We start from the raw sequence: 26,133 nt of genomic DNA, 5'->3' as shown, positions 1-26,133 counted from the left end.
CCATGTTATAGATGTAGGTTATTATATGGTCGGCCTTGACCGATTATGAATTTTTATTTGTTTTTATTTGTTAAAAAATCTTTGAAATTTTTATTTGCTACACTTTAAATGTTAAGCTTATTAAATTTGTAAAAAATTAAATATTGCTAAATATTTGTATATTCTATAGTCTAGTCTGTAGGTAAGTCTATAGTCAAGTCTGTAGACTAGTGTATAGTCTAGTATATAGTCTACTCTATAGTCTTTTATATGGTTTATTCTATAGTCTACTCTATTGTAGTCTTAGTATATAGTACAGTCTAGTCTATAGTATAGTCTAGTCTATTCTATTGTCTAGTCTATTGGCTAACCTATGGTCTAGTTTATAATATATTATATAGTCTAGTCTATTGACTAACCTAGGGTCTAGTTTATAGTCTATACTGTAGTTTAGTCTATAGTATAGTCTGTAGCCCAGTCTAAAGTCTAATCTATAGTTTAGTTTATGGTATGGTCAATAGTCTTGCCCTAGTCTATGATCTAGTCTAGTCTATTGGCTAGCCTTTAGTCTAGACTCCAGTCTAGTCTATAGTCTAGACTGTAGTCTAGTCTATAGTCTAGACTGTAGTCTAGTCTATAGTCTAGACTAGGACTACAGTAGACTGTCTAGACTACACTCTAGACTATAGACTAGACTATAGACTTGACTAAAGTCTAGACTATAGACTAGACTGTAGTCTAGTCTATAGTCTAGGCTGTAGTCTAGTCTATAGTCTAGACTGTAGTCTAGTCTATAGTCTAGACTGTAGTCTAGTCTAGACTGTAGACTAGTCTATAGTCTAGACTGTAGTCTAGTCTATAGTCTAGACTGTAGTCTAGTCTATAGTCTAGACTGTAGTCTAGTCTATAGTCTAGACTGTAGTCTAGTCTATAGTCTGGACTTCAGTCTAGTCTATAGTCTAGACTTCAGTCTAGTCTATAGTCTAGACTGTAGTCCAGTCTTTAGTATAGACTGTAATCTATTCTATAGTCTAGACTGAAGTCTATTCTATATTCTAGAATGTAGTTTAGTTTTGTAACATAGTCTTTAGTCTTGCCCTAGTCTATGGTCTAGTCTATATTATATTATTGTATAGTCTGCAGTCTAGTCTATAATCTATTTATAGTCCATTATATAGTTTAGTCTATAGTCTAGACTGTAGTCTTGTCTATAGTCTATGGTATAGTTCATAGTCTTGTCTATAGTCTATGGTATAGTTCATAGTCTTGTCCTAGCCTAGTCTATAGTATATTAATATAGTCTAGTTTATGGTCTAGTATAGTTATAGTCTACAATTTAGTCTATATTCTAGTCTAGTATATAGTATAGTTTAATGTATATTCTAGTCTAAGTTCTTTTTTATAAAAGACTTTATTATAGTCTATAGTCTAGCCTTTTGTCTAGTCTATAATCACTATTCAATAGATACTATGTTCTAGACGATTTTCTAGTCGTTAGATTGATCTATAGTCTAGTTTGCATTATAGTATATAGCCTAACCTTTAGTCTAGCGTATAGTCTTGTATATAGTCTGATCTATAGTCCAATGTCCATTAGTTTATTTAACAAACAAGTCGACGTGATTTTCTTTAACTTTTCTTCATTTGCAAAATTTTTTTATTATTTTATATATTTTTTTTTAAACAAAATAAATTATTCTCTTTTTTTCCAAATTTCTAAAAATATATTAATATTATTCTATGGTTTTCTTACAGGGATTTTGTTAGCGCGTGTATCAAATGGATTAAATTTTTTTTAAATAGTTAAAAAAGGAAATAATAATATGTATTATTAACAAGGACCAGTCAAGTAATTTAATTTTTTTTTCATTTATTTTAATTATTTTTATTACATAGTTTATATAATTATAATTATTATTATAAAAAGAAAATTAGAAAAGCAACATAACTAATTATATGTATATAAAATAACAAAGAAATCTAAACTAAACAAAAAAAGAAAGTAAATTGAATTTACCATAAATATAACCTAATAATAACTATAATAAATTATATAATTATATGTATAAATAATAACAAAGCATGTATACATGTATATGAACAACTACATATATATTATGTATATGTATGTGTATGTATTAAAAAAAAAACAAAAATTAAAAAGTAACACATAAAACAAAATAAATAATTTTATTTTTTGGTTAAACAGAGAAATTTTATAATTAAAATAAAATTATATATTTTGTTTAAAATATTGTTGTTAGGTTAACTTAAACAAGATTATTATTATTATTTTTATTAATATACATACTTATAAAAATAACATTATTATTATTATTATTACTATTATTATTATCATATAAAAAAACATGCAGTTGAAAAAGCAAAATTTACAATGTTTTCTTTTCCGTTTTTGTTTTCTTTTCTTTTTTCATTTTGTAAATAGAAATTTCTGCAACATATACGTTTAATATAATTTACTATATTATATACAATCTCTGTATATTATTGTTATATTTTTTATTATTATTTGCATAAGTTTAAACATTATATATATATATTTTTTTTAATTTTTGTTTAAAAAAAAAAATGCAAAACAAATAATTTTTTTAATCACACACTTCGACATTAATTTTAATAAAATAGTTTATGTTTCAAATAAAAAAAAATAGATAAACATATAGATTTCTAAAAGCAATTTAAAGGATTCATATATTTTATAAAATATGGAAAGAAAGACCAAAGCTTTTTTTATATGTTTTACTACTAAAAAGAATTTCAGTTAAAATTCCTCCTTCATTGAGATTTATTAGACAAAAACCTATTTACTACTCTTGTAAACATAATAAAAGTATTTGTACTTTGTGTAAACTCAGCAAATTTTATAAAACTGTGATTTACTATACTTTAGCAAATTTGCAAGACTATTTACTACCCTTGTAAAACTAAAATAAAATGCTACAATTGAATAAATTTTAACAATTTGTTATGAAAAAAAAACTGTGATTTACTATACTTGTAAACCATAAAACAAATTTACCACATCTCAAATATTCATATAAAAAATTTAAAGATTTGCTATACCTACAACACGTCTACACTTGTAAATCAAGAAAAAATTACTACAAGTTGAAAAAATCTCCTTAAATGATATAAAATCGAGATTTGCTATACTTAAAAAGATTTGCAAGACTTAAAATGACTATTGTTTTAAAGTAAAAATATAAGAAAATAGGCTCCATAGCAAACTACTCTTGTAAACCATGCAGAACTTGTAAAAACTTTACGATATAATTACTAAATTATATGGAATAGTGATAAACATCAACTAAATAAATTTGCAAGGCTAAAAAGCATAATAAGTTTCTAAACTACTCTTGTAGAAGTTGTAAATCTAGTAAAAAAAATTTCATAATTTGAAATATCACACAAAAGTTTGCTATATAATTACTAAAACTTATGAAATAGTAATTAACATCAACTAAACATATTTGCAAAGCTAAAAAGCATAAGAAAAAGGTTTCTTAACTACTCTGGTAGATTTTGTAAATCTAGCAAACAAAATTTTGATTTCAAATAACATATAATTAAATTTGCTAGACTTTAAATTTAAGAGTCCCAAACCAATGAGTATTTTTGGAATTAAATAAAAGTTGTATACAATCCAAACAAACAACCCTTGTAAACTTAAAAAGTCTAGTAAAATTTTTGCATTTTGACTAGTATTTTGTAAAGCTCTTTTAGAAACTTAACTTGTTAAGCTATAAGTTGAGTAAAATTAAGAAATGTAGCATAAGCATACTAACAAAATTTTGTTTTACTACAATATACCACGTCTGCAAGACTAAAATCTAATTAAATGCGAAATACATTCCTTTTAGTAAACAAAAATTGCAAGACTAAAATCTTAGTAAACCACACATGCAAAAGTCATTGATTTACTACAATATATCACATTTGCAAGACTAAAATCTAAATAAATAAGAAATTTGTGACAAAATTTCTGCAGAAAACATATAGTGTGCAAGAACTCAGTAAGAAACTGTGATTTGCAATACTCGTTTAAGTTTGCAAAAGCATTGCAAATAGGTCTTAAAAATATAGCAATGTAAACATAACAATTGCAAGAACCCAATAACAAAATGAACGAAACTTTGATTTGCAACACTTAATAAAGTTTGCAAGGATGAAAAACCATTGCAAATAGGTTTTAAAGAAAAGCAAGACAAAAAACAATAAACTATTTTGAATTTGATGGTAAAATTTTAATATTTCAAAAATACATTTTTAAAAATTACCTTTACCACACTTGTAAATTTACTACGAGGCTGATTTTCGTATTATTTTCATTTAAAATCTGTAGTTATTGAATTTTTAAAGAAAAATTAATAATATTATTTAAAATTAAAAAAAAGAAAATTTGCAATAAAAAGAATACCTTTACCACACTTGTAAATTTACTACAAGGCTTGATTTTGGTATTATTTTTTTTCCAAAATCTATAGTTATTGGATTTTGAAAGAAAAATTAACAATATTACTTAAAACTGAGAAAATAAGGATTATTTACTAGCCTTGCAAATATACTACGATGAATTTTATATTTCTTTACTAAAGAAAGTAAATGCTGAGTTTCCTGATAAAAAAACCTTTGAGAAACCCTTCCAAGGAGTTGAAAGAAATTTTTAATAAATTTTTAATAAATGGTTTTTTTTATGCAAAAACAAAACTTTACTATACCAGACAGTCTTGCAAATTTAACACAAAGATACTATATGCATATTGAGGACCTTTTTTTATAGAAAATTTAGATGATTTACATGAAAGTTTGAATACAATTTTGAAAGTATAATTGAAAAATGAATGTTCTAAAAAAGATAAACGCCAATAGAAATGAAAATTTTGTTCCCTTGAAATTTTCATTTCCCTCGAAGGGAAAATAGCTATGGTGAACTTGTTGTAAACAATTCATTCACAATAGTTGATTTTGTATGAAACAGCTGTTCAATGTTTACAAAATTCTATCAAGAAATTTCACAACAGTGAATTTTTTTTAACGAAAAAAGTGAAAAGGGAACATATTTCATGTGAAATGTTTATTGGCGATAGGGGTGAAATTGTGGTAAATCCTTTTTAAACTATAAAAATAAGAAAACTTTTTATAAATTTAAAAATACAAAATTGATTTTAGAAATCTTTTTGTTAATTTTTCAAAAAAATCTCTTAAAATTTATTAAAATCAATGAGGGGAGTGTGTTATTAATTAGAAAGAAAGAAACACAACAATTTTTGTTGTAAATTTTTTAAGTTTATTCATTAATATATATAACGTTGTAGTTAAGTTTTAGTTTTTTTCTTTTTTAATTTACACAAAACAGCTAAAACATTAAAAAAAATCTACTTGTGTATTTTAAAACAAAAAACAAATGATATAAAACATAAATAAAATTCTCAGTTTAATGGTTTCACTTTCACTCTTAAACACACACTTTTTACATACATATTTAAAAATGCATACGAAAAAAAAAGAATGAAAACATTTTTATAAACAAAACTTATAAATTATTATTAATTTAAAAAAATAAACACATACACACACACATTCACATACTACTCACAATAAAGCCATACATAATTTTCAAAAATAAAAAACAATTTAACGAAATACTTAAAGAAGTCCAGCACAACCAACTCGCATTAATATTTTTTTTTATTTAAATACAATTTAAAACTAACCCTCGTTATTATTAAACAAAAGGAAACATTTAATGTTTTTTTATTTTTAATATTTTCAAGTTTGTTTTCTATAAGTTATAACGTCCATAAAAGTTTAACTTTATTTAAACAATAATATCCACCTCCCCCTCCCTTTATCAACCACTTTTTAACTATTAAAAAGTTTATTTCCTATTTTAAACTCTTAATTATGTGCCATTAATCGAAAAAAAACATTAAATACATTTTTGTTTTATTATTAAACTTTTGGTATTATTTTTGTGTTGTTGTTATTAAAACTTATATTTTTTTTTTTGATTTTTGAAGTCCTTTTAAACATAAAATGACAAAATTTAAAAAAACTTGAAACCCAGAGACTATAACGCCCCTATCGCCAAAAGAAGTGAAAATGTTGTTCCTTGGAAATTTTCATTTCCCTCGAAGGGAAAATTGCTTTCGTGAACAATTCATTCACAGTAGCTGATTTTGTTTGGAACTACTGTTTAATGTTTACAAAATTCTATTAAGAAATTTCACAACAAAAAAGTTAGTGAACAAAAAAAGTGAAAACGGAACATATTTCACGTGATGTGAATTGGCGTTAGGGGTATAAATTTACTTATCTAAAGGATTAAGCTGATTTCAAAATTTCTTTATCACATTTGGTTTACAAGATAACTTAACTTAAAGTTTAAAAACTTTTAGTTTTTAGCCATATTTGAAGCGTTATAACAAAAACGAAGAAGATATTCATTACATCAGCTTAAATATAACAAATGTAGTCCAGTCTATAGTCTAGTCTATAGTCTATCTATAGTCTAGTCTATAATCTAGTCTATAGTCTATGTATAGTCTAGTCTATAATCTAGTCTGTAGTCTAGTCTATACTTTAGTCTATAGTATAGTCTAAAGTTTAGTCTAAAGTTTAGTCTAAAGTTTAGTCTAAAGTTTAGTCTAAAGTTTAGTCTAAAGTTTAGTCTATAGTCTAGTCTATAGTTTAGTCTATAGTCTAGTCTATAGTCTAGTCTATAGTCTAGACTATAGTCTAGTCTATAGTCTAGTCTATAGTCTAGTCTATAGTCTAGTCTATAGTCTAGTCTATAGTTTAGTCTATAGTCTAGTCTATAGTCTAGTCTATAGTCTAGTCTAGTCTATAGTCAAGTCTATAGTCGAATCTATAGTCGAGTCTATAGTCGAATCTATAGTCGAGTCTATAGTGTAGTCAATAGTCTAGTGTATAGTCTAATCTATAGTCTAGTCGAGTCTATAATCTAGTCTATTATCCAGTCTATAGTCTAGTCTATTGTCTAGTCTATAGTCTAGTCTATAGTCTAGTCTATTGTCTAGTCAATAGTCTAGTCTCTGGTTAGGCTATAGTCTAGTCTATAGTCTAGTCTGTAGTTAGCCTATAGTCTAGTTTATAGTATAGTCTATGGCATAGTCTATACTATAGACTCTATAGTATAGTTGTTTACAGTCTAGTTTAAAGCCTAGTTGTTGTTGTAGCAGCGACACCTGAAATTACACGTTTACATAGTTACAAATTATTCCCTACTCTTCTTCTTCTTCTTCGCTCTGGTTATCCAACTCTGTTAGATCTAAGCTTAGTAGACGAGCCGCATCCAACGGCTGAGTCCAAAGGGATTCAGGTTCCGATTGAGTTGGATTTGCCCTGCAGTTAAAAAGGTGTTGAACATTGCGTGGGCCTGTTCCACACGCAAGACAATAATCTTGAATGGTGTCGTTTATTCTCGAACAGTACGGGTTTAAACGGGTACACCATCCAGATCTAAGTTGTGCCAATACCACTCTAGTACAACGTGGTAAGTTTCGTTCCTCATTTGCAACGGATGGGGGACGACCTCCCAGTATTACACTATCGCGGTGGGAATTGATGGAGTCTTCCACCGCTTGTTGATGGATAGTATTCAAAGCTGTTCTGTATGAGCTTTCGTCCTCTATATCATCGAGGTGTCACTCTCATACATACGAAGATCTTGCCTGAAATGTTCTAGGGAGGGGGGTGGTTGTTGTTTCTTACTCCGTTAGATGGTGGTTCGGGTGGCCCCTCCGATGACATACCAGTAGGAACTGCTTAGACCATGTTGTCTATTTTCCTTAACTGAAAGCATCTTCGTTTCGTCATGCAGATGTTCTTCGCATGTCATTTGAATGCAGCCTGTCACCGTTCTTAGGGCTGCGTTTTGACAGCTTTAAAGCCTATTCGCTACTTTCGACTTTATTCTGGTCTATACACTAGTCTATTTTCTATTACTATTTCTCTATAGTTTTGTCTACAGTCTTCTCTATAGTATAGTCTATAGCCTAGCCTATTCTATAGTCGAGTCTGCACTGGAAGCGATCTTCAAACGTAAAAGCTATGAGATAAATTGCGTCATATAAATTGATCGTAATATAATAACGTAAAGTAAAGTATAATTTATAAAAATAAGGTTATTTCAAACATTAGCTTAAGATATCTGAAGAAAAAGGAACAGCATATCATAAAGGTTTAAAGCCAATGAAAAGGACTTTCTAAATGGCATTATAAAATAAATTATATGTTGAAAATTTAAAGGGTTTTAAACTTCAAACTCAGATATCTTGAAAACCACAAGTGATCTGGAAATTCTTTACTAAAAGTTTCAGCTTAACTCACACATTCAGTAAACTATACTCTGGTTTTAAACAAATTAATAATAATCTATATAAACCTAGACTCAAACCCCCTATTATTTTAGCTCTTCACTGCAGTTCATTACGTATAGAAATGCAGAATAGAGAGAATTACAATTTTTGTTTTGTTTTCCAAAGATTCTAATAATTTTAAATAAAATAAGAAATTTTTTATAAAGAAAATTTTTCAATTTTCTATACTTTAACAATAAACAATGAACTGGTCCCTTATATGTTTACTATATATATCAATAGAAATATACACAGATTTCATTAGTCAACTTTTAAATGACTTTTAATATAAATTTTTCTTTATTTTATTAATATTTTCATTGAATTTAATTAAAAATCCCTGTATGTATGTATATTAGCTAAAATGAACCGATAATATGTAAACAAAAGTTTTTTTCTTTATTTTCTATAATAAATTTATAAAATATATATATATTTTCATTTAAATAGTCATTAATGCTTAATCCCTTTAAATATTTAATACATTAAAATATATATTGTGTGAAGATCAAACATTTAACAAACTAAATAATTATATAATTTTTTCTTATAGAAATGTACCTTAACAAAAACTATTAGAAAACACCTTTTCTTTGTTATATTCCTTACGTTATTTCAATGATTTTTTCGATTTTATATATAATTTTCTTTATATTCTTCACCATTAAAACATTTAACTTTGTCTTACTCTTTGCCAGCGTACTGCACCCAAATTTTCCCTATAAGGATCTCCAAACTTTGCGTTAAAACTACGTCATATAGTGGACCAATAAATATAATATAATATTTGATCTTGTTCCCAATTCTGTATGTTGAGGATTAAAAAAATACATTTGGTTCGAAAGTTGATTACATGGAACTAATAAAGTAACTACTTCCAATTCAAGATTTGAATTATCTTAATCAAATTAAACCTTCTATTTAAAGGTAAAGGAATTTGAAAATAATTGCAAGTTTTGAACTTGTAATTTGTAAGAAAACCTAATCCATAAAAAGAGAAAGATAAAAGTTAAAAATTGGAGCTTTTACTACCAGGCATGGAAAACTTAAATTTTGAAATAGTACTTATAACAAAAATAGTGCTTTTTTGCCTTTAAAGTATATACTATACTATATACTTGACTATAGACCAAAGCCTAAACTTTAGATTGGATTTTAGACTAGAATATAGTCTAAACTATATGCTAGACTATAGAAAAAACTCTAAACTAAACTAGATTATAGACTAGACTATAGACTAGGTTATAGACTAGGTTATAGACTAGACTATAGACTAGACTATAGAGTAGACTATGGAGTAGACTTTAGACTAGACTATAGACTAGACTAGGTTATAGACTAGACTATAGACTAGACTACAGACTAGACTATTTGCTGGACTATAAACTAGACTATAAACTAAACTATAGACTACATTTACATTTTACTATAGTTTAAACTTATAGACTAGATTATAGACTAGGCTATAGACTATAGACTAGACTATAGACTAAACTATAGAGGAGACTATAGACTAGACTATAGACTAGACTATAGACTAGACTATAGACTAGACTATAGACTAGACTATAGACTAGGTTATAGACTAGACTATAGACTAGACTACAGACTAGACTATTGGCTGGACTATAAACTAGACTATAGACTAAACTATAGACTACATTTACATTTTACTATAGTTTAAACTATAGATTAGACTATAGACTTGACTGTAGACTGGACTATAAACTAAACTATAGATAAAACTAAACTTTAGACTAGACTATGGTCTAACCTATAAACTAAACTATAGACCAGACTATAGACTAGACTATAGACTAGAGTATAGACTAGACTATAGACTAGGTTATAGACTAGACTATAGACTAGACTATAGACTAGACTATAGACTAGACTATAGACTAGGTTATAGACTAGACTATAGACTAGGTTATAGACTAGACTATAGACTAGACTATAGACTAGATTATAGACTAGGCTATAGATTATAGATTAGACTATAGAGTAGACTATAGACTAGACTATAGACTAGGTTATAGACTAGGTTATAGACTAGACTACAGAATAGACTATAGACTAGACTATTGGCTGGACTATAAACTAGACTATAGACTACATTTACATTTTACTATAGTTTAAACTATAGATTAGACTATAGACTTGACAGTAGACTGGACTATAAACTAAACTATAGATTAAACTAAACTTTAGACTAGACTATGGTCTAACCTATAAACTAAACTATAGACCAGACTATATACTGGTGTGTTGTGTAATATGTGAACTATTTATCAAAAGTTTATAGGAAAAAGTATCAAAAATGTCATCTGGGTACCGTGGTGCTTTTCGATATCAAAAAATACTGTTTACTCCTATTATGCATTTCAATTCGATTCAAAATTGGCAACTGTATGTCAACTTTGGTAATCATTCTACGATCGTTATGCGTACAGTTGAAATAAAATGAAATTTCCTTTTCTTTCGTAACAGAATGCAGAAAAGAAATCCAAATGCACAATATATGGGGATTAAGAGTAATATTGAAAGGATTTAAGGCAGAGACAAGGACAATACGTGTAAATTGTTTTTTGATGGTGGAGGGTAGAAATCTTTCTTTTACATTTACCTTTAAGGCCCTTAACAATCAGTGGAAGTTTGTGATAAAAAGTCTATAGGAAGGAGTCTTTTCTTTAGTATTCAATATGATAATTAACTATACTTAATCATACTTGCAACAACAAAAATCATTGCAAACTAGTTTTGAAAGTTCGTATATTTAATGGTGTTTTTTTTCTTAAAGATTGCACTAGTCCAAAAGAACAGTGAAATTTAACAAGAATTATGGTTACGGCTAAAGATTTTATTAAATGAAAGCAAAAATATATGAAACTGTGATTTATTACACATTTACAAGACCTTAAGCTATGGCAATCAGATCTTGTAAATAAGCAAGATCAAAACAGTTGAGTGAGAATAAACTTTAGGTTAAAATAATAAAATTTTTAACATGCTATTGGAAAACAATAAATTTAGCAATGTATGATAAACTAATTTGCTATACTTTCAATATACTTTATGATCGCAATTTGCAAAAGATAAAATAAGATTTAAAAAGTTTACAATATGTTAAACTTTTTTTTACCAATCTTGCAAATTTATCACATCTTTCTTAAACGTGAAATATTAAACTGCAATAATGAAAACTTTAAGGTTTGTAATTAAAAATCTATAAAAGATTTATTTACTACTCTTGCAAAGAGTAATTTTCTTCCACAATTTGATTTTAAAACATCAAACTCTTCCACTAATTAGTTAGACCTTAACATCAATAAAATATTAATGTTAATATATGTTTGCTTAATTATTTAATTAATTTAAACTTTAGGACATCATTGAAATAAATAAAGAAAAACTTTCAAAGTTTACTTCAAGATATCTCGGAAATCTTTGGCAATATTTATCAAATTTATAAGGTCATATTGAAATTAAGCTTTAAAAGTTCTTTGTGTTCTTTAGCAATTTCAATAAGACTTTAGACTAGCCTATATAGAAGACTATACAATAGACTTAAGGTATGGCAAGACTATAGACTTGTATAAAGACGAGACTGTATTAATTTGACTATAGACTGGACTGTTAACTAGAATATAGACTAGACTAAAGACTACACTATAGACTAGATTATAGACTAACCTTATAGTCACGTCTATAGACGATATAGTCGAGTCTATAGGCGGGTTATCGACTGTACTATATATTAGCCTACAGACTAGACTATAAACTAAACTATAGACTGGACTTTAAATTTGAATATAGACTAGACTTTAGGCTAGCCTTTATACTAGAATAAAGACTAGCCAATAGTATATACTATAGACTAGACTATAGACTCAAATATACTAAAGACTACACTATAGACTAGATTATAGGCTAGCCTTTATATTACAATATAGACTAGCCTATAGTATATTCTATAGACGTGACTATACACTCGAATATACTATAGGCGGGCTATCGACTGTACTATATATTAGCCTACAGACTAGACTATAAACTAAACTATAGACTGGACTGTAAACTAGAATATATACTAGATTAAAGACTAGCCTATATACTAGAATATAGTATATACTGTGGACGGTACTTTCGACTAGACTATAAACTAGACAATACACTCGAATATACTATAGACGGGACTATCGGCTGAACTATAGATAGACTAGACTATAAACTATACTATAGACTAGATTAGACCAAACTATACTGTAGACTATAGTCTAGATATCTAGCTATAAACGAGACTACGGAATATACTTAAGACTAAACTACAGATTAGAATGTAGACTGTACTACAGACTACATTTTATACTACAAGACAGGCTGTACCACTGACTACAAAATAAACTATAAACTAGACTAATAACTAGACTATTGAACAGACTGAGAATGTCTAAGTGCTTAACGTGAAAACGTGCCTTGACGGCCTTCTTTCAGGGTTATCTTTTTCATCCCTTGTGTAGACTTCTATGAAGAAATCAGTTGGCAATCTTTGTACAAGATTATTCTGATCCATGTACAAGCACTTTGCAGAAGTTCTTGTCGAAATGCTGCCTTAACAAAATTATTTTACGGTGATCTTTTCCATCCACACTGTAGATTAGAAAACGGTCTACCATCGCCCCTGAATACTTCTATGAAGAAATCAGTTGGCAATCTTTGTACATGGTTGTTCCGATCCATGTACAAACACTTTGCAGAAGTTCTTGAACTACTATAGACTAGTCTATAGACTGGACAATAGTCATTTGTAATCAATGTTTATTAAATATAATTTGACGTGAGAAAAATCCAGAAATCTCCAAACGCTTCTAAAAAAAGATCTCTAAATTTCCCGCTAAAACGCAATTGCCATTTTAAAAACATATGATTTAACGGGTTTTTATAAATTCCAACAATTTCACTTGATATCGAATTATTACAAAAATAACATTAATATTTATTGACTGTTGTGTGTGAAACAATGCTTTTTTTACATTATGATTTTGTTTTTTATATTATTCCCCCTAAAACTAGAAGTGTTATGAGCTTGAAGACTGTGATCCTTTCTAGAAGTGAAAAGAACAAATAAAACAATTTAAATAATTGTTTTTCTATTTAAATTAAAATAAAAAGAAAGAAAATAATTATACTGATAACAAAACAGCACTGACTCAAAAAAACCATAAAAGTTATTGAAAGAATAAATAGTTTATTTTATTTTTATTTTTTTTAAACAAAACAAGAAAAAATAACTACAAAAAATACTAGGCTTATAACATTTCAAACTGTTTTTTTTTTAATTAAAAATTTATTTAACAAAAAACTAAACTAATAAAAAAATACTTTTTTTGTAGAAGAAAAAAAAACTAAGCTTTATAAAGCTTTTTTGCTAAAAAAAAAACTAAATTAATTTAATTTTCAAACAATAAAAAAAAATTAAAAACTATTAAAGTAAAATTCTAATTGCTAAAAGTGCCTATAAACAAATAAAATGTAAAATAAGATAAATATGTATGTAAATAATAAATAATGTTTAAACAATAAAAAAACTTAAGTTAAAATAATTTTTCTTAAAGATTTCCAAACTTTTTTTAATTTCTAAAATATATATATCCCTTAAAAAATTAAAAATACTTTTTTAAGTTTAAATTAATTGGTTGTATTAACTGCTAAAGTATGAGTATTTAAAGGAATTTTTTTTTTTTTAAATTTTTGTCTCTTTTTTAACTAAAACTTTAAAAAGTTTATTAAATAATAAGTTTACTAGCAAAACACCAGTAGTTTTATACTTACAATATATTTTATGCCTTAAAAAATGTAACGTTTTTTTTAAATAATTTTTTTTTTAATTTATATAATTAACCTTATTGTGTAAATAAATAATATATGTGTATATGTATGTGAATTTTGAACAAAATTTAATGGAAAAAAAAGAAAAAAAAAATAAAATTAATCTAAAACTAAACTAAATTAATGAAATTAATATAAATATTAATAATTATAAATTACATTCAAAATGAAGAAGTCATCCATCTTATTTTAACAAACATAGAGTTTTTGTGTTTGGTTTTTATGTTAATTAATATTTAAGATATTTTAGTTTTTGATTTTTTTTGAAAATTTCAAAATCTTCATAATTCTTTTCTAAGGCAATTTTTGAAAATCTGAATAGTTTCATCTAAGCAAAAACAATTTTTATCGCGAATGTTCCGAAAACTGCTCATTCTTAATTGTTATTATTGTAACTGTTTTGCTGTTGTTGGCAGCACTTTCGTGGGGTGAAAAACTTTCTGGTATTAATGACAAAAAGTCCTTTTTTTGGTATCATTAAGATTGGTTCACACTAGGGTAGGGTTCTATAGTTGAAACAAAAAGTCGACTTTTCGACTTTTTGCATTTAGTTAAAAGTCGACTTTTCGACTTTTTGCATTTAGTTAAAAGTCGACTTTTCGACTTTTTGTATTTAGTTAAAAGTCGACTTTTCGACTTCTTGTATTTAGTTAAAAGTCGACTTTAAGACTTTTTGTATTTAGTTAAAAGTCGACTTTTCGACTTTTTGTATTTAGTTAAAAGTAGACTTTTCGACTTTTTGCATTATATGAAAAGTCGATTTTTCGACCATATGTATTTTATAAATAGTCGACTTTTCAACTTTTTACGACTTTTCGACTTTTTTCGACTTTTTCCCACTTTTCGCCTTTTTGCCTTTTTACAACTTTTTACGACTTTTCGACTTTTATTAACAAAGTCGACTTTTCGACTTTTTTCACAGACGATAGTCGAGTTATCAATTTTTTTGGAACAACATAGTCGACTGCGACTTTTTTCGACAAAAAGTCGATTGTTCGATTATTCGAAAGTCGATTTATAGTTCACACTGGCAAACTTTTGTTTTTTGTGTGTGAGAGAGAGAGAGAATCAAAAGTTTCTCAACAAAAGTTTCCCAGTGTGAACCAGGTCTAAGCAAAACAATTTTTATCGCGAATGTTTCAAGAACTGCTCATTCTTAATATTATTATTGCAACTGTTTCCCTGTTGTTGGCAGCACTTTCGTGGCGAAAAAAACTTTTTGTTATTAATGACAAAAAGTCTACTTCCCTGTTCCTTTTTTTGGTATCATCTAAGGAAAAGAATCTCTATCACGAATATTCCGAGAACTGCTGATTCTTAAATTTTGGTGTAGCGGTTTCTCTATTGTTGGCAGTACGTGTTGAAAAAAAGTTTATTCTCTGTCCCTTTTTTTTAGTATAATCTAAGCAAAAGAATTTCTTTCACGAATATTGCGAAAATCGATCATTCATGATGTTTTGGTTGTTGTGTTATTATTGGCAGAACTTTCGTGGCGAAAAAAACTTTCGGTTAATACTATTGTTGCTGGTTAGACAATAATCAGATTATTAGAAATCAGATCGTTTCAAAGCGGAAATTGTCTTGAAATTGTGCTAATTCTTAACAAATAATTGATTTTCTTGTTTTTTTACTATAAATGTTTTTATTCTTCATTTCATTTTCAAGTTACAGCATTCTCATGAGATTAAAAAATCCTATTTAAATTATTGAAATTACAAACAAAATTGATACAAGTGGATTTTTTCACGAGAAAACTATTTGTTCTTCTGATTTTTGGCGTGATATTTCGAAAGTTTCTTCTTGTGAATCAAATCTCTAGAAATTTTTTTTTGCAATTTAGAGAAGCGCCATCTTGTTTGTATAGACAAGTTTTGCTAATTTTTGGTGTTCGACAGAGAGAGTTCTCTCTGTTCATATTATTGTTCCACTCATAGTTATGGTCCATTGTGATTACTTTCAACAAAAATTAATAGATCTCGAATGGAAAAAGAATAATTTGTAACAAAGACCAAAGATCTATTATAATTAAAAAAAGACAAACTAATAGGAATAATATTTAGGCTCAAGAGACACTATAAAACTTTCGAAGTTATGTGTTCAAATTTAAATCACAAAAGAATCATGATAAGAAATCATGATTTTTAATACAAACTCTAATCGAAAGACCGTAATGAATTCGAAAGAAAAAAAAACATAATATTTTAAGAAATTTTCTGATTTGTTTTATCAATATTATTATTGTTTTAAATGTTTATTTAAATTTTTTTTCTAAATAATACTTTTGTAAAAAAACATTGTTCATTGTTTATGTTTTGGACTGAAACAAAGTTAACTGATCTTGGATTAGGGTTCTATAAATCGACTTTCGAATAATCGAACAATAGACTTTTTGTCGAAAAAAGTCGAAGTCTAATATTTTGTTCCAAAAAAGTTGATACTCGACTATCGTCTATAAAAAAGTGGAAAAGTCGACTTTGTAAATAAAAGTCGAAAAGTCGACTTTGTAAATAAAAGTCGAAAAGTCGACTTTGTAAATAAAAGTCGAAAAGTCGACTTTGTAAATAAAAGTCGAAAAGTCGTAAAATGTCAAAAATGTCGGAAAAGGTCGAAAAGTTGAAAAAAGTCTATAATTAGAAAAAAGTCGAAAAAAATCGAATAGTCGGAAAAAGTCGAAAACTCGAAAATAGTAGAAAAAAGTCAAAAATAGTCGAAAATTTAAAAAAAGTGGAAAAAAGTCAAAAACTCTAAAAATGCCAAAAAAAAGTTGCAAAAAAGTTAAAAAGTCAAAAAATGTCGAAAAGTGGACTATTTATAAAATACTTAAATTCGAAAAGTCTAAAAGCCTACTTAGAATAGGGTTCTATAAATCGACTTTCGAATAATCGAACAAATAACTTGTTCCAAAATAATGATAACTCGACTATCGTCTATTAAAAGTCGACTTTGTAAACAAAAGTCGAAAAAGAAGTCGGAAATAGTCGAAAACTCGAAAATAGTAGAAAATAGCAAAAATAGTCGAACATTTTAAAAGAGTGGAAAAAAAGTCAAAAACTCTAAAATAGTCGGAAAACCCCGAAAACAGTCGAAAAAAGTCAATAGAATTCGAAAATAGTCAAAAAGTAGAAAAAAAGTCGGAAAAAATCTGTGAAAATCGAAGAGTCTGAAAAAATTGACTATTTATAAAATACTAAAAGTCTAAAAGTCGACTTTTAATTAAATGAAAAAAGTCAAAAAATCTACTTTTCATAAAATTCAAAAAGTCGAAAAAAAATCGAAGAGTTATAAAAAGTCGAAAAATCGGAAAAAATCAAAGAGTAGGAAAATGTCGAAAAAACTTCAAAAACTTTAAAATAGTCGGAAAACCCCGAAAAAAGTCAAAAGAATTCGAAAATAGACAAAAAAATAGAAAAAATCAAAATTCGGAAAAAGTTGAAAAGTCAAAAAATCGGTAAAAATCGAAGAGTCGGAAAAAGTCGACTTTTTATAAAATACTAAAAGTCAACTTTTAATTAAATGAAAAAAAAGTCGAAAAATCTACTTTTCATAAAATGCAAAAAGTCGACTTTTAACTAAATGCAAAAAGTCGAATAGTCAAAAAGTAGAAAAAAATCAAAATTCGGAAAATGTCGAAAAGTCAAAAAATCGGTAAAAATCGAAGAGTCGGAAAAAGTCGACTATTTATAAAATACTAAAAGTCGAAAAGTTGACTTTTAATTAAATGAAAAAAAGTCGAAAAATTTACTTTTCATAAAATGCAAAAAGTCGACTTTTAACTTAATGCAAAAAGTCGACTTTACGTCTCAACTATAGAACTCTATCTTAGATTCATAACTGAAAAACACCATCATCGTTTAAAGTCCACCTTAATTTGTTCCAAGTTTAATTTAACAACAAGTTAAGCCTGAGTTTAAGTGAGTAGTAAGAAACCCGCCCTTAATGAATATAAATAAATTTTAAGTTTATTAATAGTTTATACTACTAAATATTTGTTTTCATTATAAATTTGTTTTCATTTTTAATCAACCATTAATTATTGTTCTTTTTCTTTTTTTTTATTTTTTCAGATATAAAATAATTTAATAAATATAAAGCATATATTTAGGATGCTTTATAAACATAATAAACCAAGTCATCATTTAGGCGTTTTTTTTTTTTAAATATCGAATTTCGGTTATTGTTTTGTTATTTTTTTTATATATATATAAATATGAAAATATTATGTTTGATTTAAAAATATTACGCACATTGTTAACATATTTATAATTGTTATCTTTATAAAATAAAAAATATATATAAAATAATAAATTGAAATAATAAATGTAATACAAAGCAAAAAAAAAAATTAAAAACTCTAATAATTATTATAAATTAATTATAAATTGTTTAGTTTTAATAAAAATAATTAATTAATTTAAATAAAAACTAAACTAAAGTTATAACTGATAAAACATATAAATATGTATATGAAATAAAATTACAATTACATACTGGCATATACATATATATATTTAAAATAATTAAAATTTATTATTTAAATATAAGTAAAGCTTATTAAAACCTTAAAAGAAATTAAATATAATTTAATAAAAACTTAATATTTAAAAATAAAAACGAATATTAATTATTATATATTATAAATAAAAATAAACAATAAATTTGTAATATAAATTAAATTATATTTTTAAGTTAAATTTAATAAAAAATAAGTTAAATTTAATAATATTTATTATTAAATATTTATATATATAAAAAACTACTTATAAAAAAAAAACAACAATTACATTTAAAAATCTTAAACTAAAAAATATTATAAAATAATAATTATAATTATTATTATTATTATATATATACACATAAAAATAATTTAAATTTAAAAAACAAATATATATATATATATACATAGTTATATATAAATTAATTAACTTTAAGTAACAGCTTAATATATAAACAAATAAAAAACTAGGTTAAAATTTATACTAAACAAAAAGAAAGAAAAAAGAAACAAATTTAAATAATAACGACCTGGAAGTGAAAAAAAATAATAACGTCAGCTAAAATGAAAATAAATTAAAAACGTAAATATTGAAAAGCTAAAACAGAAAAAAACAAATTAAATTATAAAGCAAATACTTAAAATGAAAAAAAAAATAAAAGAAAATTAATTAATTAATACTAAAACAAAATAATACTAAATGTTATTTAATATTAAGCCTAATTATACAAAATAATAAAAATAATAATAATTTAAACAAAAAAACACAACAACATAAACATAAAAATAGTTTATATATATATTCAGTGTTATAATACTAAATGTAAAATAATTTAATAACATTATTTCTACCAAAATTAAGTATTTGCTTTTGATTATTAGTTTTTAATAAATAAAATACAACAACAACAACAAAAAAATCAATAAAAAAACGCAAAAACCAAACAAGAAGAAAAAAAAAACAGCAATAGAAATGAGTGTTTTATTTTATTGTGAAAAAAAATGATTTTCTTAGAGAATTTAAGGCCCTAATCGGTAAAGAGCATTGTTAAGAGTCGACTTTTCGACTTTTTTCATTTAGTTAAAAGTCGACTTTTTGCATTTTATAAAAAGTCGATTTTTCCACTTTTCGATTTTTTTCATTTAATTAAAAGTCGACTTTTAGACTTTTCGACTATAGGTATTTTATAAATAGTCGACTTTTCAACATTTTCCGACTTTTTTCAACTATTTTTGACTTGTTTCGACAATTTTCGACTTTTTCCGACTTTTCGACTTTGTTCGATTTTTTTCAACTTATCGACCTTTTTCGACTTTTATTTCATTCATAATTAAAAGTCAACTTTTAGACTTTTCGACTATAGGTATTTTATAAATAGTCGACTTTTCAACATTTTCCGACTATTTTAGAGTTTTTGACTTTTTTCCACTTTTTTTTAAATTTTCGACTATTTTTGACTTGTTTTGACAATTTTCGACTTTTTCCGACTTTTTATGACTTTTCGACTTTCTTCGATTTTTTTCAACTTATCGACCTTTTTCGACTTTTTTCATTTCATTCATAATTAAAAGTCGACTTTTAGACTTTTCTACTATAGGTATTTTATAAATAGTCGACTTTTCAATATTTTCCTACTTTTTTTTGACTTTTTTCGAGTTTTTCCGACAATTTTAAAGTTTTTGACTTTTTTTCCACATTTTTAAAATTTTCAACTATTTTTGACTTGTTTTGACAATTTTCGACTTTTTCCGACTTCGATTTTTTTCGACTTATCGACCTTTTTCGACTTTTATTAACAAAGTCGATTTTTCGACTTTTTTCACAGACGATAGTCGAGTTATCGATTTTTCGACAAAATTGTTCGATTATTCGAAAGTCGATTTATAGAACGCTAAGCTTACACATGTATAAAAAAACGGTAAAAACCAGTAAGGGCGGGTTTTTCAGAAAAAAGATAATCTACATTCTTTGTTTAAATCAAGATTAATATATGTTTTGTGTTTTTCAGTAAACAGTAACGTTAGTTATTATCTTAGTTTTACTGAGTGTAATTGGCCAATTAAACTCAAGTTATAAGTGAGAAAACACAATTAACAAAAACAATAAAACAATGATATCGGAAGAACAAAAACTTTATATTTTAAGTAAATTGCAATTTTCTGATTTGTTTTGTTTTATTTATTATTGTTTTAAATGTTTATTTAACATTTTTCAAAAATTTTCCATTTTACAAAAGTATTGTTTGCAAAAAACAGCTGTTCATTGTTTATGTTTTTGAGTGAAAAGTTGGCAATACTAACAAAGTTAACTGAGCTTAAATCTAAAACTGAAAAACACAATCATCGGTAAAAGTCCGCCTAAATTTGTTCCGAGTTTAATCTAACAGCAAGTTAAGCCTAGTTTAACTGAGGAGTAAGAAACCCGCCCTTAGTTAAACTAAGATAATAAGTAACGCTACTGTTTACCGAAAAACACAAAAAAACATATTATACTAGGTTTAAACAAAAAATGTAGATTATCTTCATCTGAAAAACCCGCCCTTATAAAAGTTATTTGTGGTTTATTGTAAGAATTTTGTATGGAAAATGTACGTAATAAACCTTAAATAAACGATTAATTTCTTTACGAATACGGGGGTAAATGTACCATAAGGTCCCGAATTCAGTTTTTTCGAACATTTTTGATATCAAAAATTACTTAAAAAACTCATCATAAGAAGTTCACATTGTCAATATTCTAGTCTATACACTAGTCTTTAGTATAGTCTATAGTCTAAGGGCCAATCTTCAGGTGAAGGATTAGGGATTAAATTGAAATTAATCATCGAAAGTTGTTTTTGAATACTCAATTAGTTAATTTTGTTTGCTAGTTTAAGCGCCCAATGGAGTTGGTTTAAACTTGAGCAAGAAATGCAAAAGTGTTATCAACTGAAGTAAAAAAAAAATGAATAAAATTTTATTAAAATAAACGTTAAAATGTTTAATTTATTGATCAGTATAAATTATGGAGTCTTTAAATATATTTTTATGTTTTAAATTTAAGTTTTAATTTCCATATTACATTTACAATTGTCTTCTTCTTTATTTTTTATAAAACATGCATTGTTTTTGATAGCAAACAGTGACGTTTTCTGTTGTTTTGTATGGCAACACTACGAAGTTTAATCATGTACTCAAAAACATCAAAGGGGATTTAAATCAGAATCTCAAAAACCCGCCCTAAAAGATATTTAATTTAGTACTTTCATAAGAAGTCCACATAGTGTTCAATTAATCAGTTTATACTCTTGTCTAGTCATCAATCTAGTTTATATAGACTTGTCTATAGTCTATAGACTTGTCCATATTCTTGTCTACAAGCTAGTCTATTCTAGTCTATAGACTGTTCTATATTCTTGTCTATAGACTAAACTATATGATAAGTCTGTAGTGTAAAAGAAATTTAGTTTAGTCTTTATGACTATTGTCTATGAATAAGTTTATATTCTGGTCTTAAGACTAGCGTATATTCTAGTCAGTAGTCTAAAAGAGAGATTTGAGATTTGCTTCGTAGAGTTTTAAGATCTAAAGATAAAGAAAAAAACACTAAAAAAAAGAAAACGTATATTATACCCAGATGAAGAATTAGACATAAAACATATAGTATAGACCTCTAGAGATCTGTATACTAGGACGGAGAGTTTCTCTTGGTATATTCGAAATAGTCCGTTATATCTCACAAAAGCCATAATTGATTATTACCCCGTTAAGATCCTTGTCTATCTAGTCCTATAGGTATCTTGGCAGTGCTCATGTTGAGAGTTTGCCATAATCTTTTTTTTTTTTGTTTTAATTAGGATGGCGGTGCATTAAGCACTCATATCGCCAGTTTATCACACGTTTGTCCAGAGAAAACCCCACCAACCGAACTGTCGAAAGTCAGGCAACAAACACAAGCCTGAACGCGTTTAAGAAATAATCACGATGACGCAAGAGTTGTTCCCCAACTCAGACCTGAATTACGGCTGACAAGAGTTTTAGAGAAGAATAAACAAATTAAAATTTGATTAAATATTTAGAATATTTATTAATTAGTTAATATTTAAATTTGTTATTAATTAAAAACTAATCTAAAGTTAATTATTAAAATCTAAACATTTTAATTAATTAATAAAAAAAACATGATATTAGAATTGTCCATTAAACATAAGGTGTCGTATTTTGGTTTTTTTTTTTTTAATGTTACAACATACAGCAATACAACACCTCTGGTGAAATGTACAAATTCGTTGATATATTTATGAAAATGATAATGAAGTTATTTACAGAAGAAAATAATAAATTAATAAATATTAACGTGTTTACCAACTATTTAAACTGTCTTTAGTATGTATTTTAAAATACAGCAGATTTTGTAAAAAAAAACATCTATTTTACATATAAAATGCTGAACTCTGTTGCATTAGATGACCCAACTGTCTAGAGATCTTGTTAAAGATAATTAATTATTTTATATATATATATATATACAAAGAAAATTAAACTTATAGTTTTAAAAAACTCTCCCTAATTATTTATGAAAGTATCACCTCCTGCTTAATTTCATCATCATCGCCCATTGACTCTGTCTCGGCGGCCTCAGCTTCAGCTACACGTTTTTGTAAATGACGCCACAAAGTACTTTTGGAAATTTGAAACAAATTGGCGGCATGATTTTGTGACATACCCTCATGGACGCAGGCATGTACAGCTTTTGCTAATTTAAGCTTAAGATCATCTTTGGACATGCTATCGCGTTTCTTGCACGTTACAAAATCAGGTAATTGGCCAGTTTGCGAAAGTCGCACTTTATGACGATGCAAAGTGGACATGGGTATATCGAGATCTTGTGATATACTCTTAAGTGATTCACCCGACTTTAGACGTTCATAAGCCTTGGATATTATGGGATTTTCTCTGGCTGTCTTCATATATTGTGGATGCTTGCGTACTCGTCGCCAGAGTACAGTCTTTGAAATGTCATAGCGTATGGCAGCCTTTTGCAGAGAAAGACCCTCATTTATGACAGCCTTGCTAGCTAGTTCTATAACGTCTATCTTGTCGGGATCTAGTTTGATTGATTTGTTTTGCTGTTCCACTCCCGTGCTGCGTACACGACGCCATAGTTCTGCCTTCGAAACATTAAATTTATCTGCCGCCTTTGGCAGGGACATGCCTTCATTAACCATAGCCTGATAGGCCAACTCGGTGGCCGAAGGACCTGAATTGTTTAGGGAAAAATCTGTTGATTCCTCATGACTAGTATTACTTGTGGACATCATGCTGGCATCTTTGAGCAGGGCAAAACTTTCATTTGATGTTTGTAGTATTGAGATGGGATCGTCTTGTGGAGTATCCCCCGCAAGTTGTTCCATTTTCGTTATAATCTGTTGTGTTGCTGGCTGATGCTTTAGCTTAAGTGATTTCATTTTTGGTTTTACTTGTATTATGGATGTGGTAGTTGTTGCTGTACTGGAAATGGGTATTGTATTGGTCTGATTATGATGTTGTTGTTGAGCCGGTTGTTGTACTACGGTAACATGATGTTCCTGTGCTGTTTCACCAATTTGTATTAAAGGTTCATCGCCACTACTGTATTCTTCTATAATATGAGATTCACAGTTGTCATCTTCGGTAACTTCCATATTAGAGGATTCTGCAGGCGATGATGTAGGTTCCAATTTGCCACTGTGTGTTAGTGTAAAGGTGCCAGAGTTTTCGGTTAAAATAAACTCATTACCAGCGGTTGAACCAGGAACATGTTCTATGGAATAGGTAATTTTGTGTTGAGGTTCATGATACACATCCAAAAAGTCCAGTTCTCGATTTGCGCCAGGATTAGTGGCACTATTGCTAGTGGTTGGTGTATTGGCTTCAGTATGCATAACACTTTGTGTCTCAATAATTTCCTCCTGATGCAATGTGGCCTCAACTGTTGCTGCCACTGACACTTGACGACTACTGCCCAAAGATGTACTACTTACCGGTGCCATCGAAGTACTTGCACCATCCAGTGCAATACTATTTTGCTGGGAATTCTGAGCAGTCTGTAAAGCATTCGTATTGCACTCAAAACTAATGGCACTTTTAATGCCCAATATATTAATGGCTTCCAAAAACTCCGACAAATTGGTGGATGACAGAGAACATTCACCCAAATATATAAATGCCAATACATTGTCTAGCAAGTGGCCTTTTATATCGGGCACCATTACACAACATTCCTGGCCAATGGGCACATCCGTCAGCAGGCAACGTAGCAAATCACTGCAGGAGGATAAAACAAAACGATGAGCCTTAACACAGTGTCCCTTAGCCACCAGAGTCACTTCACAACTCTTTAAATCGGCTCGTAAATTTTTATGTATATCTAATATTGTGGCCGAATGGCCCATCCACTTTAAATTATTCATTTTCTTCACAAATGTTCAAATTATTGTTTTGTATCTAGTTACAAAAACAAACGGGCAAAAATACAAATTTTCTATTTTTGTTTATTTTGTTTTAATTTCTAATTGTTTTTATGTTAATTCCCCGTTTTAATGAAAATGGAATATGAATTTCCTGTTCGATGTGTTTCTTTGCACAAAAGGAGAATGAAATGAAAAAATGGGTCGTGAAAAAAGTAGTGACGCTACGCTACGAAAATGAAATTCTCTATATATATGTATATATCAAAAATAGAGTTGTATTTTTGAGTATTTTCTGTTGCCGTTGCAGAAATAAATAAAATGACGGCATCAAAATTTTTTGTGCCTAGGCCAACTTTAAAATTGTCATTACGTCTTGTGCTATTCGTTCAACTTTTTAATTAAATTTATTAATTAAACATTTTATTAACTTTAATTAAAAAAAATATCATTTTATTACAAGCCACCAATTTCTTATTTGTCATTCTGCAACTGCTGAGCAGAGCGCTAAAAATTATTACGAGTACGATGCTCGCTAGCATTTCTAAATCGACGGATAAGTCAGGATAAAAGGCAAAAATTATTCAAGTCTATTTTGACATAATATTATTAACTTTATATGGGGCCTACTTTCTTTCAGCACTTAATAGATGCGGGTTGCCAGTCATCCATAAAATCTATTCTCTAGGTATTTCATGGATGACTGGCAAATTACATTACATTTTTTCGAAAGATCGAATAATTTTTAAAAATTACTTTTTATTTGAACAATTTTAAACACGAATAATTCCAACCATAACAAATCTTTTGTGTTGTTTACCTTGAAAAATGAACCTATAATATCTTCCTTTACCTATCTTCTTGTCTATAGTGTTTTGCACTTTCCTATGATGTATGTATATGCACTTTCCTATGATGTATAACTCTTCTAAACCTAACCCAC

The 26,133-nt window shown here is 27.4% G+C and overlaps 1 protein-coding gene across 1 annotated transcript; it reads right to left on the bottom strand.

Annotated features, from left to right (window-relative positions):
- Positions 1–22,803: 22,803 nt before the first annotated feature.
- LOC111679293 lies at positions 22,804–25,460 on the bottom strand. Its single transcript, XM_023440837.2, has one exon. The coding sequence runs from the start codon at positions 25,191–25,193 to the stop codon at positions 23,316–23,318; it is 1,878 nt and encodes a 625-aa protein (XP_023296605.2). The 5' UTR covers positions 25,194–25,460; the 3' UTR covers positions 22,804–23,315.
- Between the last annotated feature and the right edge of the window lie 673 nt (positions 25,461–26,133).

This window comes from Lucilia cuprina, chromosome 5, assembly GCF_022045245.1.
Source record: "Lucilia cuprina isolate Lc7/37 chromosome 5, ASM2204524v1, whole genome shotgun sequence".
Lineage (NCBI taxonomy): Eukaryota > Metazoa > Arthropoda > Insecta > Diptera > Calliphoridae > Lucilia > Lucilia cuprina.
Note: the sequence above shows the minus strand (reverse complement) of the source record. Positions and strands in the feature narration are given on the sequence as shown.